Here is a 17,658-nt window from a genome sequence, read left to right on the forward strand (position 1 = left end):
TGCTCCTGAGCCACGTTACAGCGGAACAGACTGCAAGCGTCTCCAGTGTCTCCAGGAAGCTCATCAGAAACACACCCAGCTCGAGAGGGGACGGCCGTCAAGTCGTGTGGAAGGGAGCCTCCTGGGACAGCCGCGTCTTCGGAGGTTTTCTCAGTCGTTCCTCTGGCTCTGTCGCCTCGGTTGCTGATGTAAGGACTGCCCGTGAGCCGATCGTTACATACATGAAGAAGCTTTGCGATACTCCACAGTGCAACAGGTAAGTGTCTTGCTGACAGCTTTTCAAGCTTGGTGGAACCACACGGATGTTCTTCAGCGTCGCTGCGTGTATCCAAAGAGCATTGCCTTTCAAAGGCTGCTACCCGCCCACATCCATCCAATGCCGTGGCCGTCATTCTCTCTTCATAACCATCCAGATGCCGATGAGAAAGACACCTAACTCGGTCTGTGCCTGTATTCGTGGCTTTCTCTGTCTCCACCCTCTCGTCTTCTCTCATCCAGTCTTTTTTTCTCGTCAGCTCTCCATATGGAACCAAATGCCAAAAGAGAAGTTGTACACATGAATGAATCAACGTGCCGCCGCCCGCTACCCACACTTTCCTTGCGTCGACAGGTTGGAGACTTCTCTCGTGGCATGCATGACGTTTGGCGGGCTTTCTTGTCATCTTAACAAGGGCATGCAATGCCGTTGCCACATTTGCCGGTATGAGGAACTTTCGAAATCTCCACACGAGTCGAAATAATTCCTGAGGAGATACGGCCCGTGTAAGAGCTTCCGTCAACATAACATTCAGCAACCGGAAATCACCGTTTTCCACTGCCACAGCCACTGCTGAGGAAGTCCTGTCAAGAAAAAAGGTTCTTGAGTAGATCGGCTGATCCTTCTCCCGAGACACGGCCCCAATCGAGTCGTCGATGGAACATAGCTTGCGAGAGACTTTCTTGCGGTATGTCCTGGTTACTGCCTCTGACGAAAACTCAACAGTATCACTGCTTGAAAGTAACTTGTCCTTAGCCCACGGTGTTGCGGCCAACACTCCTTCCTTACTTGGATATACTTCGCATACGCCTCCTCCTCTGGCCTGTAACAGCGCTGTCTCCAGCACCGGTGAAATGGCAGTTTCGTTACACACGAGCGAGTTTCTACCAACACAGCACCTTCGCCCTTCAAGAAAACTTCCGGTCATATGTGCTTCACCCATCACGTCGACAGATTCGCTCTTGGAATCAAGAGACACCGCCGTTGCCGCGGCTCCTGTAGAGCCTTGGTGACCGCAAAACCGACGCTCTGTTCGTGGATTCCATGTCCGGGGAGCCGTAGAATGCGACGTCTCTGCGGCGACCTTTGGACATGAAGGCGAGCCAGCTGGTTTGAGAGACGGAGTAAGCATGTCAGGAGACGGAGAATCCGAAGCAGGGGAAGACACCGAAGGAGAAGTGAAGGGACAGGTACAGGAGATGGCTGAAGATGATGAGACGATGAAAGATGGCAAGGGGGAACTGGACGACGAGCAATCTGGCAAAAGACGTGTCTCGACGTGGGGAGGGTCCCCTCGAGCTGGCCTGCTCTCTCCTGATGAATCGAAATACATCTTAGAGCGGGGGCGGCAAAAAGAATCCAGTTCATCTGAATACGAAGACAGCATACTGGGAGGGCGACGATCAGAGCGGTGTCTCAGCAGAAGCTCCCGTACAAGGGATGCTGCCGCAGAGGCACCCTCCAAGCGTTTACGGGTGATCTGACGATCCTGTGTAGACGCGACGAAGCGCTGACCACTCAAGACAGAAGCGTTCTTCTTTATCTCATCCTTTGGGTCCATTCCAGGTGTCGGCTTTGGGATCACCCCGGTATTCCGCCATGTGTGTAGGGTGAAAGGGATCCCCGCATCTGGGTTGGGGCGCCGTTCTGACCGACGAAAATAGCCGGGCGGCTCGACCAGAGTACGGAAAAATCGACAGGTCATATCTGTAGCAACGCGTTCTCGATGTTGCTTGACGCCTACGTGACTGGGCTGGATAGCGCGCGCCCCCACGAGTTTCCTCGCTGTTCGGAAAATGCAAGGAAGGGCACATGCTGGAACTCGAGGTGGGCAGAGCAGGTCGTTCTCCCTCAGGAGCACACACCTGTCTCCCGCTTCACTGACAGAAACTTTCCTTAGCGGCGACTCTTCAAGTAACGCGTCCTGACAAAAAAAAGTCGCGGAGGAACGCGAAAGTCCTCCTGGTGACTGGACAATTTGCCGCCTCCGCTGTCGGCCACAAGGAAACTTGGGGAGAGGTATCTTTGGCTGCAGCTTAGCGGCCGGAAGGAGAGACGCGCTAGTTTCCATTGTCGACGCGTCCGACACTGAGGCCACCGGAGCTAAAGAGCCCTTTCCTAGAACACAAAGCAAGGTATTGGGAAAACTCGCATAGGGCGCAAGGGCAACGAAACAACCGGTAAGTAATGCAAATCTGCGTGATTGACGTGGTTGGACAGGAGTGAATCTTTTAAGGCCGTTGCATGTGCATGTGACGCCTTCTTACGCCTCACAGTTAGCCCTTCGTCCACAAGTTTGCCACACGATCTGTATATACCAAGCAGTCCGCTACTACGTGTGACCGACGACCTGTTTTGCATTCAAAAGGTACACGGCTTTCATAGGCTGCAGGAATAGCTTCCGGGAAGAAGGTAGAGCGTTGTTTTCACCTGCACCCACAAAGAATTGCAGGGAATTAAAGCTGTGCATCCTTCGGTAAACACAACAATCCTTGGGCAGTCTCCGTCTCCTCCTTGTCCCTATGGCGGGTTACACGGACGCAAGACAAACGCGTCTACCCCCAGGAGATTTTGTCGTCAAAACGAAACGAAAAGAACCGGCACCGAGCTTCTTTACCTTATGCCCCGGCTGGAGGTCTGGTGTACGAGCAGAAGATCATTCGTCATTCTCCTTCTGTGCCTCGGTTACCGGGTACGACGGCATACCTTTTTTTCTTTTTGCATAAGAGCAGGCACTTCGGCAGCTTATACATAGTTGAGCTGATCCATGCCAAGCTGCTTTGTTCTGCACGGGTGAGGCTAGATATGATTTGGTGTCCCGCTACAGGCGCGGCGGGGAACGATCCCTGCGGACGGACACATTTGACTCTGATTGTATGTCCGACTTTATTTAGTTTATTTATCTTCGGTGAATGGCAATGATTCCAGTCGAAACCATGTCAGGCTCTCTTCAAGTTTCTCCTGCCTTGTCTGTTGATTTACAGAGTAGTTCGGAAGCAGCTCTCTCTCTACTGGGCCATAAAATCTGCGGCAGAGTGCAGACCGACGATACCGAAGTCCAACTCGGCGACTACTCCTACGGACTGCACAACCAGGAGGCACACTTTTGTTGGGTAGCTGCACAAGCTTCAGTGACCCTGGTGTGTTGCTGGAGCAGCTGAGGTCGCACCTGAGAACGCTGGTGCTAAGCGGTACCCGACTCGGGAAATTCAGGCTACGATCACATGCCGCAGCTACGACTGCTTTGTAGAGTAACGGAGCACGCCAGGCCCCGCGATGAGAGACTTTCCTCTTTAAGAGGGGTTACAGGTAACTTTCGGTCCCTGAGTGGTCGACCGCACGGGGGACGCTCTTCCGTTTTCTTCCCTGCCTGGCCCTGTTAACTCTAGCGCACCAGGCCATCGGAAGTGGAGAGAAGGCGTAGGGAACTGAGCGTGGAATTCGAGTCGCTGGCGCGCCCCAAGTGTGTCAAGGGAGGCTGCACAAGTTTGCAAAACAAAAGTTTGTCGAGTGGCAAGACCAAAGGCGTAGGCCACTGAGACCGTCATGTGGAAACACTTATTTGTTGTCTTTTCTTCTGTTCATTTCACATCGCTGAACGACTCCGAGTGCCAGGTCACTTTCAAAAAAAAACCACCTGCTCCAGCCTCCTTTCGTTACACGGGAAGCACCAATGCACAGGCACCCGTCACTTCGAAAAGTGGCGGCAAAGAAGCCTTTTCTAATGACAGAAAAAGCCCTCATGGGGAGATAACAAAAGCAGAACAATGACCGGCACTATTCCGTACCGCTGAAAAGCCTGGTCACTGGACAGTGCGCAGGAATCACCCTGTCGCAAATCGGTACGGAGCTATCAAAGACTGGCGAAGCTAAAATATTCATTGTCAGTCACGTGGTAAACGTACATGTGTGTATTTAGAAACACATGCATACAAGCCGCCACATCCATGTAGGTACACGTGTATCGATACCCTGGCTTCACACACGCAGGAAGACAACTGGGCACGTGCACCATACGAGCCCAACCTGGCGTCTCCTTTCCCTGAGTTTCCTGCTATGCACTCCCAGCGTCACCCAGGCAGAAACATGTGTACGTCCCTAACCATGCGATCTGAAAGATCGTACATGAGGACGGTACCGTTCGCACGAAGGGCACCTCAAAATAAGGCGGACAGAGGGTAGATCTTTCTGAAACAGGTACCAACGACTTCCACTATACGGTGCTCCAGAGCACTGGAAAGCGCTACTTGGAGCCTTTTACGACTCGAAGGTGTGAGCACTTTTGGAGGTCACTGTGGACACGAAAGAAGTTGAGCATACGTGTGTGTCCCTTGCACCCGTTGTAGCGTCTCCTTGTTCTTTCAAGACGCCACGGCGACCGACCTCCCTGCAACCAGTTATGATTCGCCCCTGCTTTTTGTCCGTTGAAACAGGACGAGTCATCTGCAAATTCATTCCCGAACGTGGAGGTCCGCGTTCGGGCGACGGCTTTCCTGGAGTGGTCCACGGAACCATGCTTGTTCAGTTTGGCAGTGTGCTGGCTCACCTGCCCTCACGCATGCACTCTATTCCTCTTCTTTCCATTTGCCGGAAAGGTCCGTGAAGACAAGATAACCAACTCCCCCCCTCATCACTATCATAGCGTCCTCGCCCGTCCGCAACAAACATTGGACAAAAAAAAAAAGAAGAGATAGGTAACGGACAGGGACAGAGGGAGAAAGCAAGACCAGTGTCTGTGTCACAAGCGGACACAAGAGGAAAGCGAGCGAGGAAAGAAAGGAATGGGATGAAAAGGTATACAAAGCAGACCAGAAGATGACACAGACCTCTACCAACATAGCTCTTCTTCACGGCACTGAAGACAAACTCTTCCCCTCCACTGATTCATTGAGATGGTATGTAAAGGTCCCCTCTCCCGAGATTGTGGTTGTTGAGCAGGAAACCTGATTATTCTGTTCCTTCACTACCTCCACTGCCTCGCCCTTACCCTGGCACCCCACAACCGATAGACGCATTGACGGCTTGGAGTGTGATGCTAATTCAAGCGCGTTTCTAACACTTCCCTCAGGAGTGTCGCTATCCGTTCCTCTGAGAGACTGAGACGCGGCTGACGTCTGGGAACCTCGTATACGATGATGTAACAGCGAGACAACGATGGTGGTGACAAAGGATGTCGCTGGGACTATTAGAAAGGTGTACAGGGCAGAAGGGTGTTCTAGCCCTAAGGGAAGTGTTATCCAGCGAGCTGCCAGGCCGAGATTACCAGATGTGAAGGCAAGGCCGGAGCAAAAGATGCTGAAGATGCCTGCAACAGATCCTGTTACACTTCCTACCGTTGTTGTCTTGGCCCACAGACCGAGAAAAACAGGTGGAAAGATAGAGGAAGTGAGTAGATTTCCAATAAGGAAAAGGACAATAATGCTTTCTTCCCAACAGTACGCCAGCAATACGGCAGGTATATTGGCTACAAGTGAGACGAGTGATCCCCAGCCGACCGAGATTCCCTTGGCTCGTAGCTCTACGGCGGCAAGGCTTGGAAGTGCACTTTGAAATGTGTCTACCGATGAAGCTGCTAAGACAACCGCGAGAAAAAGGACGACGCCAAGGAATCCTCTACGAAGAGAAGGAAGAGCCAGGAAGAAGAACGGTGCACTCGTGAACTCTTCTAGTTGTATAAGGTTGTTATGAGAATAATCATTTCCCTCGCGATTTAGCAGGTGCGCTGTTGCCGACGCTAAGACACCCGTTAACCCCATGACTGTTATGGTCCCAGAAGCTAAAAGAGACCCGAAAAGCAAGCCGCGTCTAACATCACTCGTTCTCCTGCCGGAGAGAACTCTTTGCCACATGCCCTGATCCATGGCATATGCAGGGACACATGAAAGAACCATAAGGGCTCCTGAGAATGCCCCAGCGTCAGTCCAACGAGCTGCGGCTCCCCAGTCATCAGCTGAAACACGAGAAGTACCCAGACAAGTCACCAAAACTAGAAATAAAAGGAACGGGAGACATGTACTCTGACACCAATCTGTTATGACGGACCCATTGGTACCGCATATAACAGTGTATGTGAAGGTGACAGCAGCAATCAGAACAATGACTGCTAAGATAGGAAAGTGAGGGGAGAGAATCTTCGTTGCAGCGGCTGCAAAAGCGAGTTCACCTGCCATAGCAACTAGAATCGAAAAAAACCCCACTAGTGCGACGACAATCTGCATGCCTCGTCCAAACCGCCTACAAGACACAAGACAGAGAAAGAAGAAAGACCAAATGCCGCACTTGCTGCCATATACACAGTCTGCCCCGGCCCCCTTTTCAAACAGCCAAAGTCTGGAGACAAAAGAGAGACTTTCCTATAACCTATACAAAGGAGAGGGAGAGCAAGCAAACACGCCGTGTCCCTCAACGGAGATGTCAAAGTAAGATGCGTTTCTTTTGTCTTGTCCTGCGGACAAGACAACTCTTGCATGGCACGATACTAGTATGTCTTCCTTCATACAGTCATGAAATGAACGTGCTGCAGAGAGCTGAAAAGTTTCCCATCAATACGATCATCGCGCGGAGTCCTACCAACCGGACTTCTGACAGGCCGTGGGGTGCGTCCAGCACCTTTCATCAAAAGAGTGAGGTATCACAAGACGCCATCAAGAAAGACACACCCAGATATAAGCACAGAGATGATAGTAGGAGATAGGTTTATGAGTGTATGGAAGAAGTCCTTCTCTCTGGACGGTTGTCGAAAGAATCGGCGCTGCAATCCTGCTAACTGCTTTCACACCAACCAACGAGTTGAGGGGGGTGGCCCTTCTATACCGATCGATCAAGGATGACGACGTACGACACAAGAGAACCTCTGCTACACACCTGCGGAAGCTCGCAGCCTGCCTGATGGAGAGGCTTACCGAGAAAGGAAAATCTTTCAGTTGATAAGAGACCACGACTATCAGTAGAGAAAGGAGTGCAAGTGAACGGTAGAGAACTGCCATAGAAGCTTAATTGCATGTATGCACGCGCGCATGGGCGAGGAGGGTTTACCTAGACTTACTCTCGGACATAATCAGTGAAGCCGAAGACCATCTTTCTCTTCATTTCTTCACGGACGATAGGCCCAGCATAAGCAAGAACCCACATAGGGGCTGCGATCGCCACCGCATATAAGAAAGCAGGCCACATGCCATACAATGCAGAGAGCTGGGGAGGACAATAGAGGATCCATGTCCCTACTCCAGAAGAGAAAAAAGACAACGTTAAAGATTTCCAGGAGCGGTCACGTGATCCCCTGACTAACAAAAACGATCTGCTGCCAGATACCATTCTTGTCTTTTCGTCTTCTCTCTTTCCCTTCTCCGCCGTGATCTGCCCTGTCTTTTCATACTCCTTCTCCTGGACTGGAGAAGTAAGAGCTTCTTCTGCTTCTCCTCCCTCGCCGTCATTCGCTTCCTGCTGCCACCGATCAGAAATAATAGAAGATACCTGTCTCTCTTTGTCATGTTGCGTGTCTGGCACTGCGGCGGGACAGGATGATTTAGGGACAGTGGCACTGTCAAGCCCCTACAGACAAAGGAAGAAAAAGATGCAGAGAGAGACGAGGAAGAGATGTGAGCGGAGAACGAGGGCGGGACGCGCATGCAACAGGATGAAGAGTTAGCCACAAAGGACTAAAACAAAGAAAAGAACGATGACGCGTGTGTAGGCACACGGCACCCAAGTCATATTACTGTGGGGCTGGGGTAGGTACATGCAAACGAGAGGGCATTTGCGTCAAAAAAGAAGATTGGCACCCGTTCTTAGGGAAGGCAACCAAGAAAAGAAGAGGAGGAACCTCGTACAAGGAAATAATCCAACCGTGTTCTCCTGCAGAGGACACGAAACCGCACGTGCTCTCTCTTTGCACTTCACCATGGTAGTTGTGTCTACATCCGTACAAAGAGGTACAGTTCATTTCCTTGGAAAAAAAGAAGAAAGGCTTCTGACAGCTGTACTTACAGCCGAAGAGTATTTAAAGGCGCGGCGGCAACGACATGGGTCAGACCGTTTCTTTGCTCGAAGCTTCGATACCAGGACGACTGTTGAACCAAAAAAGAGAAGTGTCAGGCAGACTATTGCTGCCGTTTCCGGAACTTCGAGAAAGTTAAGTGACGGGACTCCCGACGGGAGTTCTTCGCTTCCTGCCTGAACTTCAGAAGTGATCTCTCCTTCTTGCCCCGTAGATCGATGGAGATGATGGGAACTACTACGACTACTGTCTTCGTCAAAGCCTAGTGCATTTCCTTCTTGGGCAACCCCCATGACGTATGTCAAGGACAACTCTCCGAGAAAAAACAAAAGACTGCATGAAGCGAGCATCTTACACGAGAGAAAGACGGTGGAAAAGCATGAAAAAGATAGACAGGAGCACGCTGCTGTTTTCAGAAATGCTGATACTGACAGGGAAAAATGACGGTTGGTAGACTCCCCCCTCGGGGTAACTAGAGCGACGCTGACACGAGTGGGGTGTACCCTTTGAAGGGAAATGTCTCTAGTGGGAAGTATACTGCGTTTGCAAAGTCACCTTCACTATTGTTTAGCCATATGCTGCGAAGTGCAGCAAAGAACTCTTCAGACGACATCAGAAAGGGAATGGCACTAGTCAGCGACCTGAACTAATGAGTAGGCAAATCGAAGAAGGAAGGTAGAAAGAAAGAGGCCATGAAGGAAAAAATGCAAAGAAAGCCAAACACAGAAGGAAAACTGGGACGCCATTCCTCGCCAAGCGAACAGCTGAAGACTGTTGCCGCCCTTCCGCGTGTACAGTTCCAAAAAAACACGAAAAACTCATTGTTTGAACAGTAATTAGGCGTTGACTGGACGAATTCCAGAAGCGAGTTAGTTGGGGGAAGAGACGCCCGCATGCACTGGAAAGCATGCTGTAACGCTAGCTCGTAGAAAGTCGGATGGCTCCGAGCGATTTGTATCCTGTATAAAGCTGCGTGCCGTCAAGAGAAGTGCTGTCCAGCCTATGTATGAGAGTCTACACTTCGTGACTTCATGCCACTTTCCGCAACATGGATGCTAGTGGAGGAACGGGTGGGATAAGCGAATTTGAACTACGACACCTGAGGCCGAGGAGTTTAACAATCGACGCTCCGCTCTCAGGGCCGGCGGGAGCTCCCCCCTGTGGTTCAACTCGAAGACGAGAACAGAGCTAATAACAACTTACTGCAAGTAGCTGACAGGCTCATTTGCAGAAGCTCGGGGAAGGCTTCACACTTCCAACACCTAGTTGCTTAAGGGGAAGAAGAGGGATAATAGTCCCGTCCGGAAGTTATTAGTCAAGGTAGATGAGCGCCGCGCCGTGTGAATGCTGCGCCCAGTTTGAGGGACCTGTGCATTGGAGACAGCGAGCAAATTCATGGGTCCCCATTGACTCCGCTCTATTCCCCAGCAACACCAATACCTTCCGTACACGGCGGCCATTTTGAGCTGTGCACGAAGGGCTGACACTGGGAGAAGTAGGTTTGCCGTTTGTGTGCTTGTCGCGCTCGTCGCCCCTCAGTCCTTGAGGCGGAGATTCTAACAAACCCTGCTTTGTCTTCCTCGCGCCTTCTGGTGGCCGTTTTCTAGTACCGTCCTACAATGCAGGTGAAACTGACGCCCCAGGCGACAAGCGAAACACGCAGGGCTACGCCTGCTCTGGAAAGACTGCGTGCGGCTATTATCTCTGCACTCATCCCGCGGGCTCAATGGACACTATTCCCTCGGTCAGGGACGGACTGAGCGCATTCTCCCACCATCTGGAAAAAATCATTTGCATCAACGACACTGTCGCAGCCTCAACTGACAATGAAAGTGTAACCAGCCGGCTCACCGGCCTTCGAAAGGAGACAGCAAACGCTTTCTTCGTCTAATATCGGAATGCATTCCGGACGGCAATCGAACCGTACCGTCTTCAACTTACACACCAGCCTAAATTCTGAACAACGCGAGCTCACAGATATTTTAAGCATTCGTAGTTGGGTGCAGCGACCTTCCCCCCCACTCCGGGAAGGACATCGGCCGCAAGACAATATCAACGATGTAAGGCATGACCAACGACTCCGACACAACAATGTATACACTTTTTTGTCGATAGCCAGTCAGCGCGTTCCCTCCTTTCGTCGAAACACACGGCTGTTCCAGTTTACTGTCAGACTGTTGTACGGGTCTTAAGATCTTTAGGATCTGCGAATGTAACAGAGATGTCCGCGGGCTATGAGGGCCTGGGAGGACCTCCGAGGGGGAACAGCTGGTGTAAGGCAGATTGGATGCTGCGGAGTAAGAAAGACAGTCGTCATCGAGATGATGAAAACAGAAGCGTGGTGGTGACTCTCCGCCTCCTGATGTTGACTGTCTGACATCACCAAAATTTTGCGTCCCTTTACCAACCGCTTCGTGCTCAGTGGCTCTTGTGGCAGATTCGTCGACATTCCGTTTGATCAGCCCGACGTAGCACGGATGAAACGTGTCTAGCAAAATCAGTCCGGCCTTAAGCGTATGACGTTCAAGTGATCGGATACCCCCTGGAACCTCGAACAGTAGGTGTAACAGCACAGTATACAACTGTGTGTAGCTATGCACAGGCAAGACCCGGGGGTATACGGCTTCCAACCCGGGTCTGTGGTAACATCCGACCAGTGTCTTGTCATCCGCTGATGGGAATGCAGATTGAAATGCCGTGAAATCTCCCACATGCAGTGACGCATCATTCAAGGTCTCCTTTTTTGCTTCAGACTGATTGCGCTTTTGTAAGAGGTGGGTAGACAAAACCATGTGCTTGTCAACAGTGCAGACACCGCGTAGACACTCGCTGCCGGACTCTGTGTGAGTGCCGTTTCCCCGACACGCTGCTCCCTCTGATTGATGGGCCGACTGGAACTCTCGGGGGGAGACTCCGAGGGTTAGGAGACTCAAGAGAGAAACCGGGGCACGACTTGTGTCGGGTCCTTCCTCATTTGCTTGTGCGCGTACAGCTGACTGAGTGCTGGCAAACATGTCTTGTTTGTTGTCAGGACAGACAGCCGCTTCTTTTTCATTATCATTCCAGTACGATGATGGGAGTGACAAGGATAGCGGTAAGCGAAGAGCTGTGGACAACATCCTACTGTACCAAGTCCCACACGCGGCGAAAGTAGTGACAGCTGCGAAGCAGCAGGCAATTATATGCCGGGGTTCAGCTCTCTACAAACCAAAACACACAGAGCCACGTCAAGACAACGAGTTGACTCTCTTTCACTTTGAAGCCTTTCTCACGGTGCTTGAGAGAAGAAAAATTGATATGCACCCACTCTCGCGAGTTGTAACTAGCAGATATAATGACTGCACCGGTATACACACACACGTCGCTTGCATCGATCGGACACTAGTGCTCGAGAGAGACACACCACGCCATGCAGCGATCGTACTGAAGTCCTTGGGGGAGACAGATGAAATTTGTACGGGAAAGGGCGCGGAAGCGAAAGACCTCAGCAGCCTTATTACGAATCATCAGACATCGTAAGCGGTACACTGAGAAACAGTTCACGATGCCCGCTTCTCCGCATTCGATACGCTAAAACAGAAGACACATACAAGGTGTTTCTAAAGCCCCGGCTCGATGTAGTAGTAACTGAGTAGGTATTACGCAGATCCGAATCTATTCCAGCAGACTCGACTGTCAATCTGAAAGACTAACACGTGCGCCTTCCCTGCGATGAATAAACGCAGGTTCACTTTTAGCAAAAGCCCCTACGGTAAACCGGCAACTACGCTGGTCGATGTGTCGAATGCGTGCATTCTTCTTCGGTGTCCATCATCCACGATTTCTCTCAGATGCTCTCTTGTGCGGTTGACAGAGTCCTTTAGACTACTGATGTCCACGCGGCCCAGCCCAGTCTTTCTCCATGCTCCGCTCCACAGACGCAGCTCCAGTTCTTGAGCAACTGGCTTGGCTCGGCTCTCTCAGGCGCCCAGCTACTCTTCTCTCCTACCTGGGGTTGGATAATACATAACATATATCTAGCCTCTTCCACACTATGTAACAAAGAGAATCCAGCACAAGGGACGTCACCTACCCGCAAGCCTTCTTGCTGCCCGAGATCAGAATACGCCAAGAGATTTGTCGTTATAGATGTTTTATGCTTTTCAAATTGTCCTGGCTGAGTTTCTTTTCCATGGGCCTTCTCCACTCTTTCACCAAATTCACCCACCCAGCAACTATCCCCTAGTTGTCTATTGCCTTTTCGTTGTCCCCTGTCCGCTAAGAAGCTCTCCCGCTGTCTCGTCGTCTGGTGAGAAGATTTAAGTTCCTGTGGTGACTCATTCACCCCTAGAAAGACCCTTTCACAACAACTAACAAGCAGTAAATCAGCTGAGAAACGTTTCACGAGGTCCTCCTCTCTGGCGCCATCGTTCTCTGCTGTCTCTGCCTTCTCACTAAATATACAAGAAACATGGCTGCTAGAGGGAGAGACTTTCGAATCTCCGTACTGCTGAACCGAGGTAGTCATTGCTTGGTATGGAGAGGCATAGATCCCTGGAAACCTTCCAGTACCAAGCTTTGCTACAGCTGAAAACACGATAGCAAGGCCTTGAGGAGTTGCCCGTGTCATGAAGTCTTCAAGGTGGGTCTCGAGAAACTTAGGCAAGCACTGGAGAGGTGAGAGGGACAAGTAATCGTCACGAAGAACAGGGCTTTCGAATTTAGGTTGAGAAGTTGGACAGGGACTCGAGCCAATAGTATCAAAATTTGTCATCGATTGCGTGTGAGCTAGCGCATGCAGCAGTAGAGCAAAATGTTGTTCAGAGAACGCAGGCGGTGGCGAAGCCTTCTGTCGGGTAGGCACGGATACATCGCCAAAGCTTGCAGAACTTGACAAAAGAGTAGGACGAAGAAGAGATAGAAGAAGACCCTGCATGCATTGGACGAAGACAGAAGCCGGAGAAGAAGCATTTCTTGCTGTTTTGAAGAGGCAGGGACAAAGAAGGTTTCTTCCTTAGCCAACATAAAGTTTGTTTCTGCAACGTGATTGGAATCTTTATGCTATATCGATGGAGACACAGGCCATAGAAATGTATCTACTGTGCATATATGCGTCAACTGAACTTAGATTTACATCCGTCAAGAACGCAGGTACATATACCGAGATGCCGCGAATATACCTGGATCTAACATCTGGTCGGAGTCTCCGTACTGCTGAACCGAGGTAGTCATTGCTTGGTATGGAGAGGCATAGATCCCTGGAAACCTTCCAGTACCAAGCTTTGCTACAGCTGAAAACACGATAGCAAGGCCTTGAGGAGTTGCCCGTGTCATGAAGTCTTCAAGGTGGGTCTCGAGAAACTTAGGCAAGCACTGGAGAGGTGAGAGGGACAAGTAATCCGAGCTTCTCCCTCTGGTCGGAGCAGGGGAGACGCTCGGTGCCACTAAACTTCCCTCTCTCACCGGAAACACCTGGAGGCGGTCTCGCCCTCCAGCAAAGAAACAAAACTGTCACCTATAGTCGTCGAATGTGCACTAGCTGCCAACAGTAAAAGCGAACGTGACGCCTACTTATTCACACATACACGTATACTACACATATATATATATGTATATATATACATGTATATGTATATACGATATCTGCATTCATGCAGCATACATGTGTACATGCATACGTATACATATGTATGCATATGTGCATATGCACCTACTACATACACGTGCAAGCTGGGAAGAAGCACGGCTGTTTCCGTTGTACCTGAGTACATTCCGGGACGTGAAGGCTCAAGCCAACAATACACGACAGAGCTAAGAGACGTCCTTGGATAGAGAAACAGTAAGGGTGAGTCCTCAGCTTTCCCTGAGCTAAAAGAAGAGCCGCAGACTTCACCAGCGGACGAGGGACAGCTGGCCATTCATACAGGGCATAAAGTAACCGAGTCTGATGCTCAGGTGTCACGGCGTGCCTTCCACAATCCTCTCTCCCTCGGCGAGGTTTTCTTTCAGATGTTGACCGAGGTGATATGAACTCCTTTTGCGAAAAAGAAGAGAAAGACTGATAAACTCCGGTGAAGGAGTCTTTCTTACGCAGGCTCCAGGGCCCTTGTCGTTCTTTTTCTTCTGCTTCTTCTTCTTCCTCCTGTCCTTTGTCTCCCTCAAACCTGTCTTCTTTCGTCGCGGCTATCTGGAGAAGTTCTATAGCAGCCCTTGCACAATGTGCAGCGACCGAGGGAGAGACAGATACACGGAGACGTGCGAATGCGTGCAGAAGTAAGCTAAGACCTTGTGGGGAGAAAGAAGATAGAAACGGCTCTCCGCCATCTTGTCTGAAAAGAGTGTTGGACGGTAGCCGTTGTGAAGGCTTCACTAGTGGAGGAGAAAAAGAGGGCAGGTCAGAGTTTCTCACTTCTGTTTTCTCCAGATATCCTTCTCTTATTCTTTCTCTTCTTTGTTCATATGGATATCTTCTCAATTTCTCCTCTCGAAACCGTGAACATGAAGAAGACACGACTAATCTCTTTTCAAGTGCAGAGAAGAGAGGCATATACAAAAGCCCTGCAACTGCGCATGCATTAACTAAGAGAGATGCGTCCTGCTCATTCAGCTGCCATACAGCTGACTCCCCTTCTTCTTCTTCTTCACCACCTATCTCCCACTTCCTGGTTTCAAGAAGCTTCAAGAGTAATTCCCGTAGATCTCTCTGAGTTAAGTGAAGAGGAAAGGCCCTCTGCATGACCGACGGCCTTCCGTTGCCTGCCAATCGAGATAAGAAAGCTGAGTAGAAGAGACAACAAGGAGACGGGGAGCTAGACGACGAAGAAGAGATGAGAAAAAAGAGAGAATCTTTTGAAGCGAGACCAGAGCGCAGAACAGATGGTTCTCTTTTCCCTACCTTTGCAACCTTGACAAGAGCATTGGCTATCATAGCAAGAGTGCGAACTTCAAGAAGAACAGGAGCCGAAGAATCTCTATGACAGGAAAAAGAAGAGGGTGAAGGAGAAGAGAAATCGCGAGCTTCTTTGTCGTCTTCTTTCTTAGGTCGGCTATCCTCTTCTGTAGGATAAGGAAGAGAAGAGAAAGACGTTTGCTGTGAAGGGACGCCTACGGACTGAGTAACGACACGGCGTGGAGAAGTGTCATGCGTCTTCTTTCTTCTCTCTTCTTGTAGAAAAGAAGGAGAAAGAGGGTGACGAAGGAGAAGATCGATGGCCTCATGCCAGAATGTGGGACATGCAAGACCGTAAGGAAACTGAAGAGTATTCACATGAAGAGAACCCGAAGGAGGAGACAAGGAAGAGAGAGACTGACCTCCTGAATGATCTAGATAATACGGTGGAGAGAAAGAGGAGAGACAATGGGAAGCTTGAGAAGAAGAGTAAGAGCGGACCGTAGTAGTGGTAGAAGAAGAGAGTGGTACAGTGTCTTTGTCTTTCGTATACAGCTCAAAATTCACTGAAGATGAACAACAAGACGACGTGCTGCAAGGAGAAGACGAGACTTCTTTCTCTTCTTGATGGTTCTGTCGTGAGGGGGAGGAGAGTCCTATCTCTGTTGAGATAGAAGAAGTAGAAGTAGAAAGAGAACTTGGAGAAACTTTACACCTGACAGATTCAGCAGTTCTCCATGCGAGCTCCCAGACGCTAGGTAAGGCGGAAGGAGGATTTCTAGATTTCTTTCTCGTAAGAAAATGTCTTTCTTCCTTTCCTTGGAGTAAAGCTGTTTCATACTCTACTTGAATCTTTTCAAGACGAGAAGACAAGCCATTCAGCCACAGAGCTAAACACTTCGGACTGAAGAAGAACTCCTCAAAGGCCTCTCTTGTGTCTAAGACACGGGAGGCCGAGACCCGATGGCTAGCCTCTTCTACCTTTCTCTCCTGTTCTGCGTGTCCGGCAAGTTCCTTGGAAATCTTAGTAGGCGAAGAGTAAGAAGAAGAGAGAGAAGAAAACCACCTCTCCTTACATCCTGTATGGAGAGAAAAGGAACGGAAGAAGATCGGATACGTTCCTGAAGAGGGGTCATCGCGATGGATGGGATGGTGAAGAGGAGAAACAAAACGATAAGGATGTAGGGAGTCTATCGGGGCAAATGAAAGACGGACAGAAGAAAAGAAACACGAAGACCGATAAGACGGAAGCATGGAGAACGGGGAGGGAAAAAGCGAGTGGTACGGGAGAGTAGAAGACAGGCGAGAAGAAAAAGCAACCAAAGGAAGGAAAGAATCCTGTGAAAGACGCACGAAAGCTGAGGTCTACAGAAATCATCTCTGAGGAAAAGAAGAGAGAAGAAGAGGTGTGAGAAGAGAGAGAGAGCGAATGGGACAACAGTACACGATAAGAGTGAAACCTCAGAATCTGGAAAACCCTTATTTGATCTTGGTGAGAAGAAAAAGAATCGTCTAAAACGTACGAAGACACATCCTCTTCCTAGAGGGGAAGGAGAGAAGGGGAAAAGAAAAGAAGAGAGGGAGAAAGGAAGGACGAAAAACAGCGAAGAATGTGGATGAGGGGGGCGAGGGAACTCGACTTGTCTTGTCGATTCACGCACCCCGTCGATTGCTGGCTGAACTTCGATGATCCATCGTGGTTCGCTGAATCGTCCTTCCGTGACATGAAGACAGGAAAAGTTTCTCCACACACAGACGAGTTGTGACCTTCTCAAAGACACTAGAGCAAACTTTGTACTGGAAATGAAGCCTCGGGAAGGAAAAGGGGAAGTTAGCAAAACGATCTTGGGAAAGAACGAATCGAACTTCTGTACCCCAGCTGGGGTGTATGTACACCTCACTCCAGAGGGAGAATGATCAAAAGGATAAACCCAGCCAATCACACCAGAATGCTCTCTAAGCGTGTGCTGAGGTCTTCTCACCTTGATGAGGAACTGTTCAGAGTCTGTGATGAATTTCAACGTCTTCTTTTCTTTAATGAAGAGCAACCCTCAGGCTTCCATCCATCATTCAAGATGTTCGCATGCGCATGTAGTTCGCCAGAAACGGGAGAAACTTCACCCTTCGACTGTTCGTACCGTGCGGCGCTTTTCGCCGGTGAAGGACTGGCATTCCTTCGTTTACCTGCAGCCGTACCTTCCTTTCCTACTGTATTTCTACCAGATAGGAGAATCTGTAAGACGTCTCGGATCTACCTATTCATTTAGCTGTATATACGGCTGGGTATCGAACGTCAATAAGAACAGGCTACTGTATGAGAGAAATGCTCGTGCCTATATCTACCCGCAGAGCATACAATATATTGTTACATATACGCGTAATATCCTTTCATACATTCGTCTTTCATCTTTCTGCCTCGGATGGATAGTCGTCGCGGGAGCGAAAGACCTTCCTACCGTTTTTCGTGCTCTCTCCTTTCTTGTTTTCTCTCAAGTCCTTTCCTTCGTGTGGCTGGTAAGCTCTCTGTTCCGTTCCCAT

The 17,658-nt window shown here is 50.0% G+C and overlaps 2 protein-coding genes across 2 annotated transcripts; both read right to left on the bottom strand.

Annotated features, from left to right (window-relative positions):
• Window positions 1–3,733: 3,733 nt before the first annotated feature.
• On the bottom strand, window positions 3,734–9,075 carry CSUI_002825 (solute:sodium symporter family protein). Its single transcript, XM_068063024.1, has 3 exons — window positions 8,243–9,075; window positions 7,302–7,807; window positions 3,734–6,490 (listed from the first exon to the last, which is right to left on the bottom strand). The coding sequence occupies exons 1-3, from the start codon at window positions 8,600–8,602 to the stop codon at window positions 5,104–5,106; spliced, it is 2,253 nt and encodes a 750-aa protein (XP_067924991.1). The 5' UTR covers window positions 8,603–9,075; the 3' UTR covers window positions 3,734–5,103.
• A 1,159-nt stretch (window positions 9,076–10,234) lies between these two features.
• On the bottom strand, window positions 10,235–17,147 carry CSUI_002826 (sodium:solute symporter family domain protein; the record flags this gene model as incomplete). The annotated part of the gene is made up of 3 exons (XM_068063025.1): window positions 13,993–17,147; window positions 12,325–13,161; window positions 10,235–11,452 (listed from the first exon to the last, which is right to left on the bottom strand). Exons 1-3 carry the CDS (start codon window positions 16,372–16,374, stop codon window positions 10,235–10,237), a joined length of 4,437 nt encoding a protein of 1,478 aa, XP_067924992.1. The 5' UTR covers window positions 16,375–17,147.
• Between the last annotated feature and the right edge of the window lie 511 nt (window positions 17,148–17,658).

The sequence above is a fragment of the Cystoisospora suis genome (assembly GCF_002600585.1).
Source record: "Cystoisospora suis strain Wien I chromosome Unknown contig_1201, whole genome shotgun sequence".
Taxonomy (NCBI): domain Eukaryota; phylum Apicomplexa; class Conoidasida; order Eucoccidiorida; family Sarcocystidae; genus Cystoisospora; species Cystoisospora suis.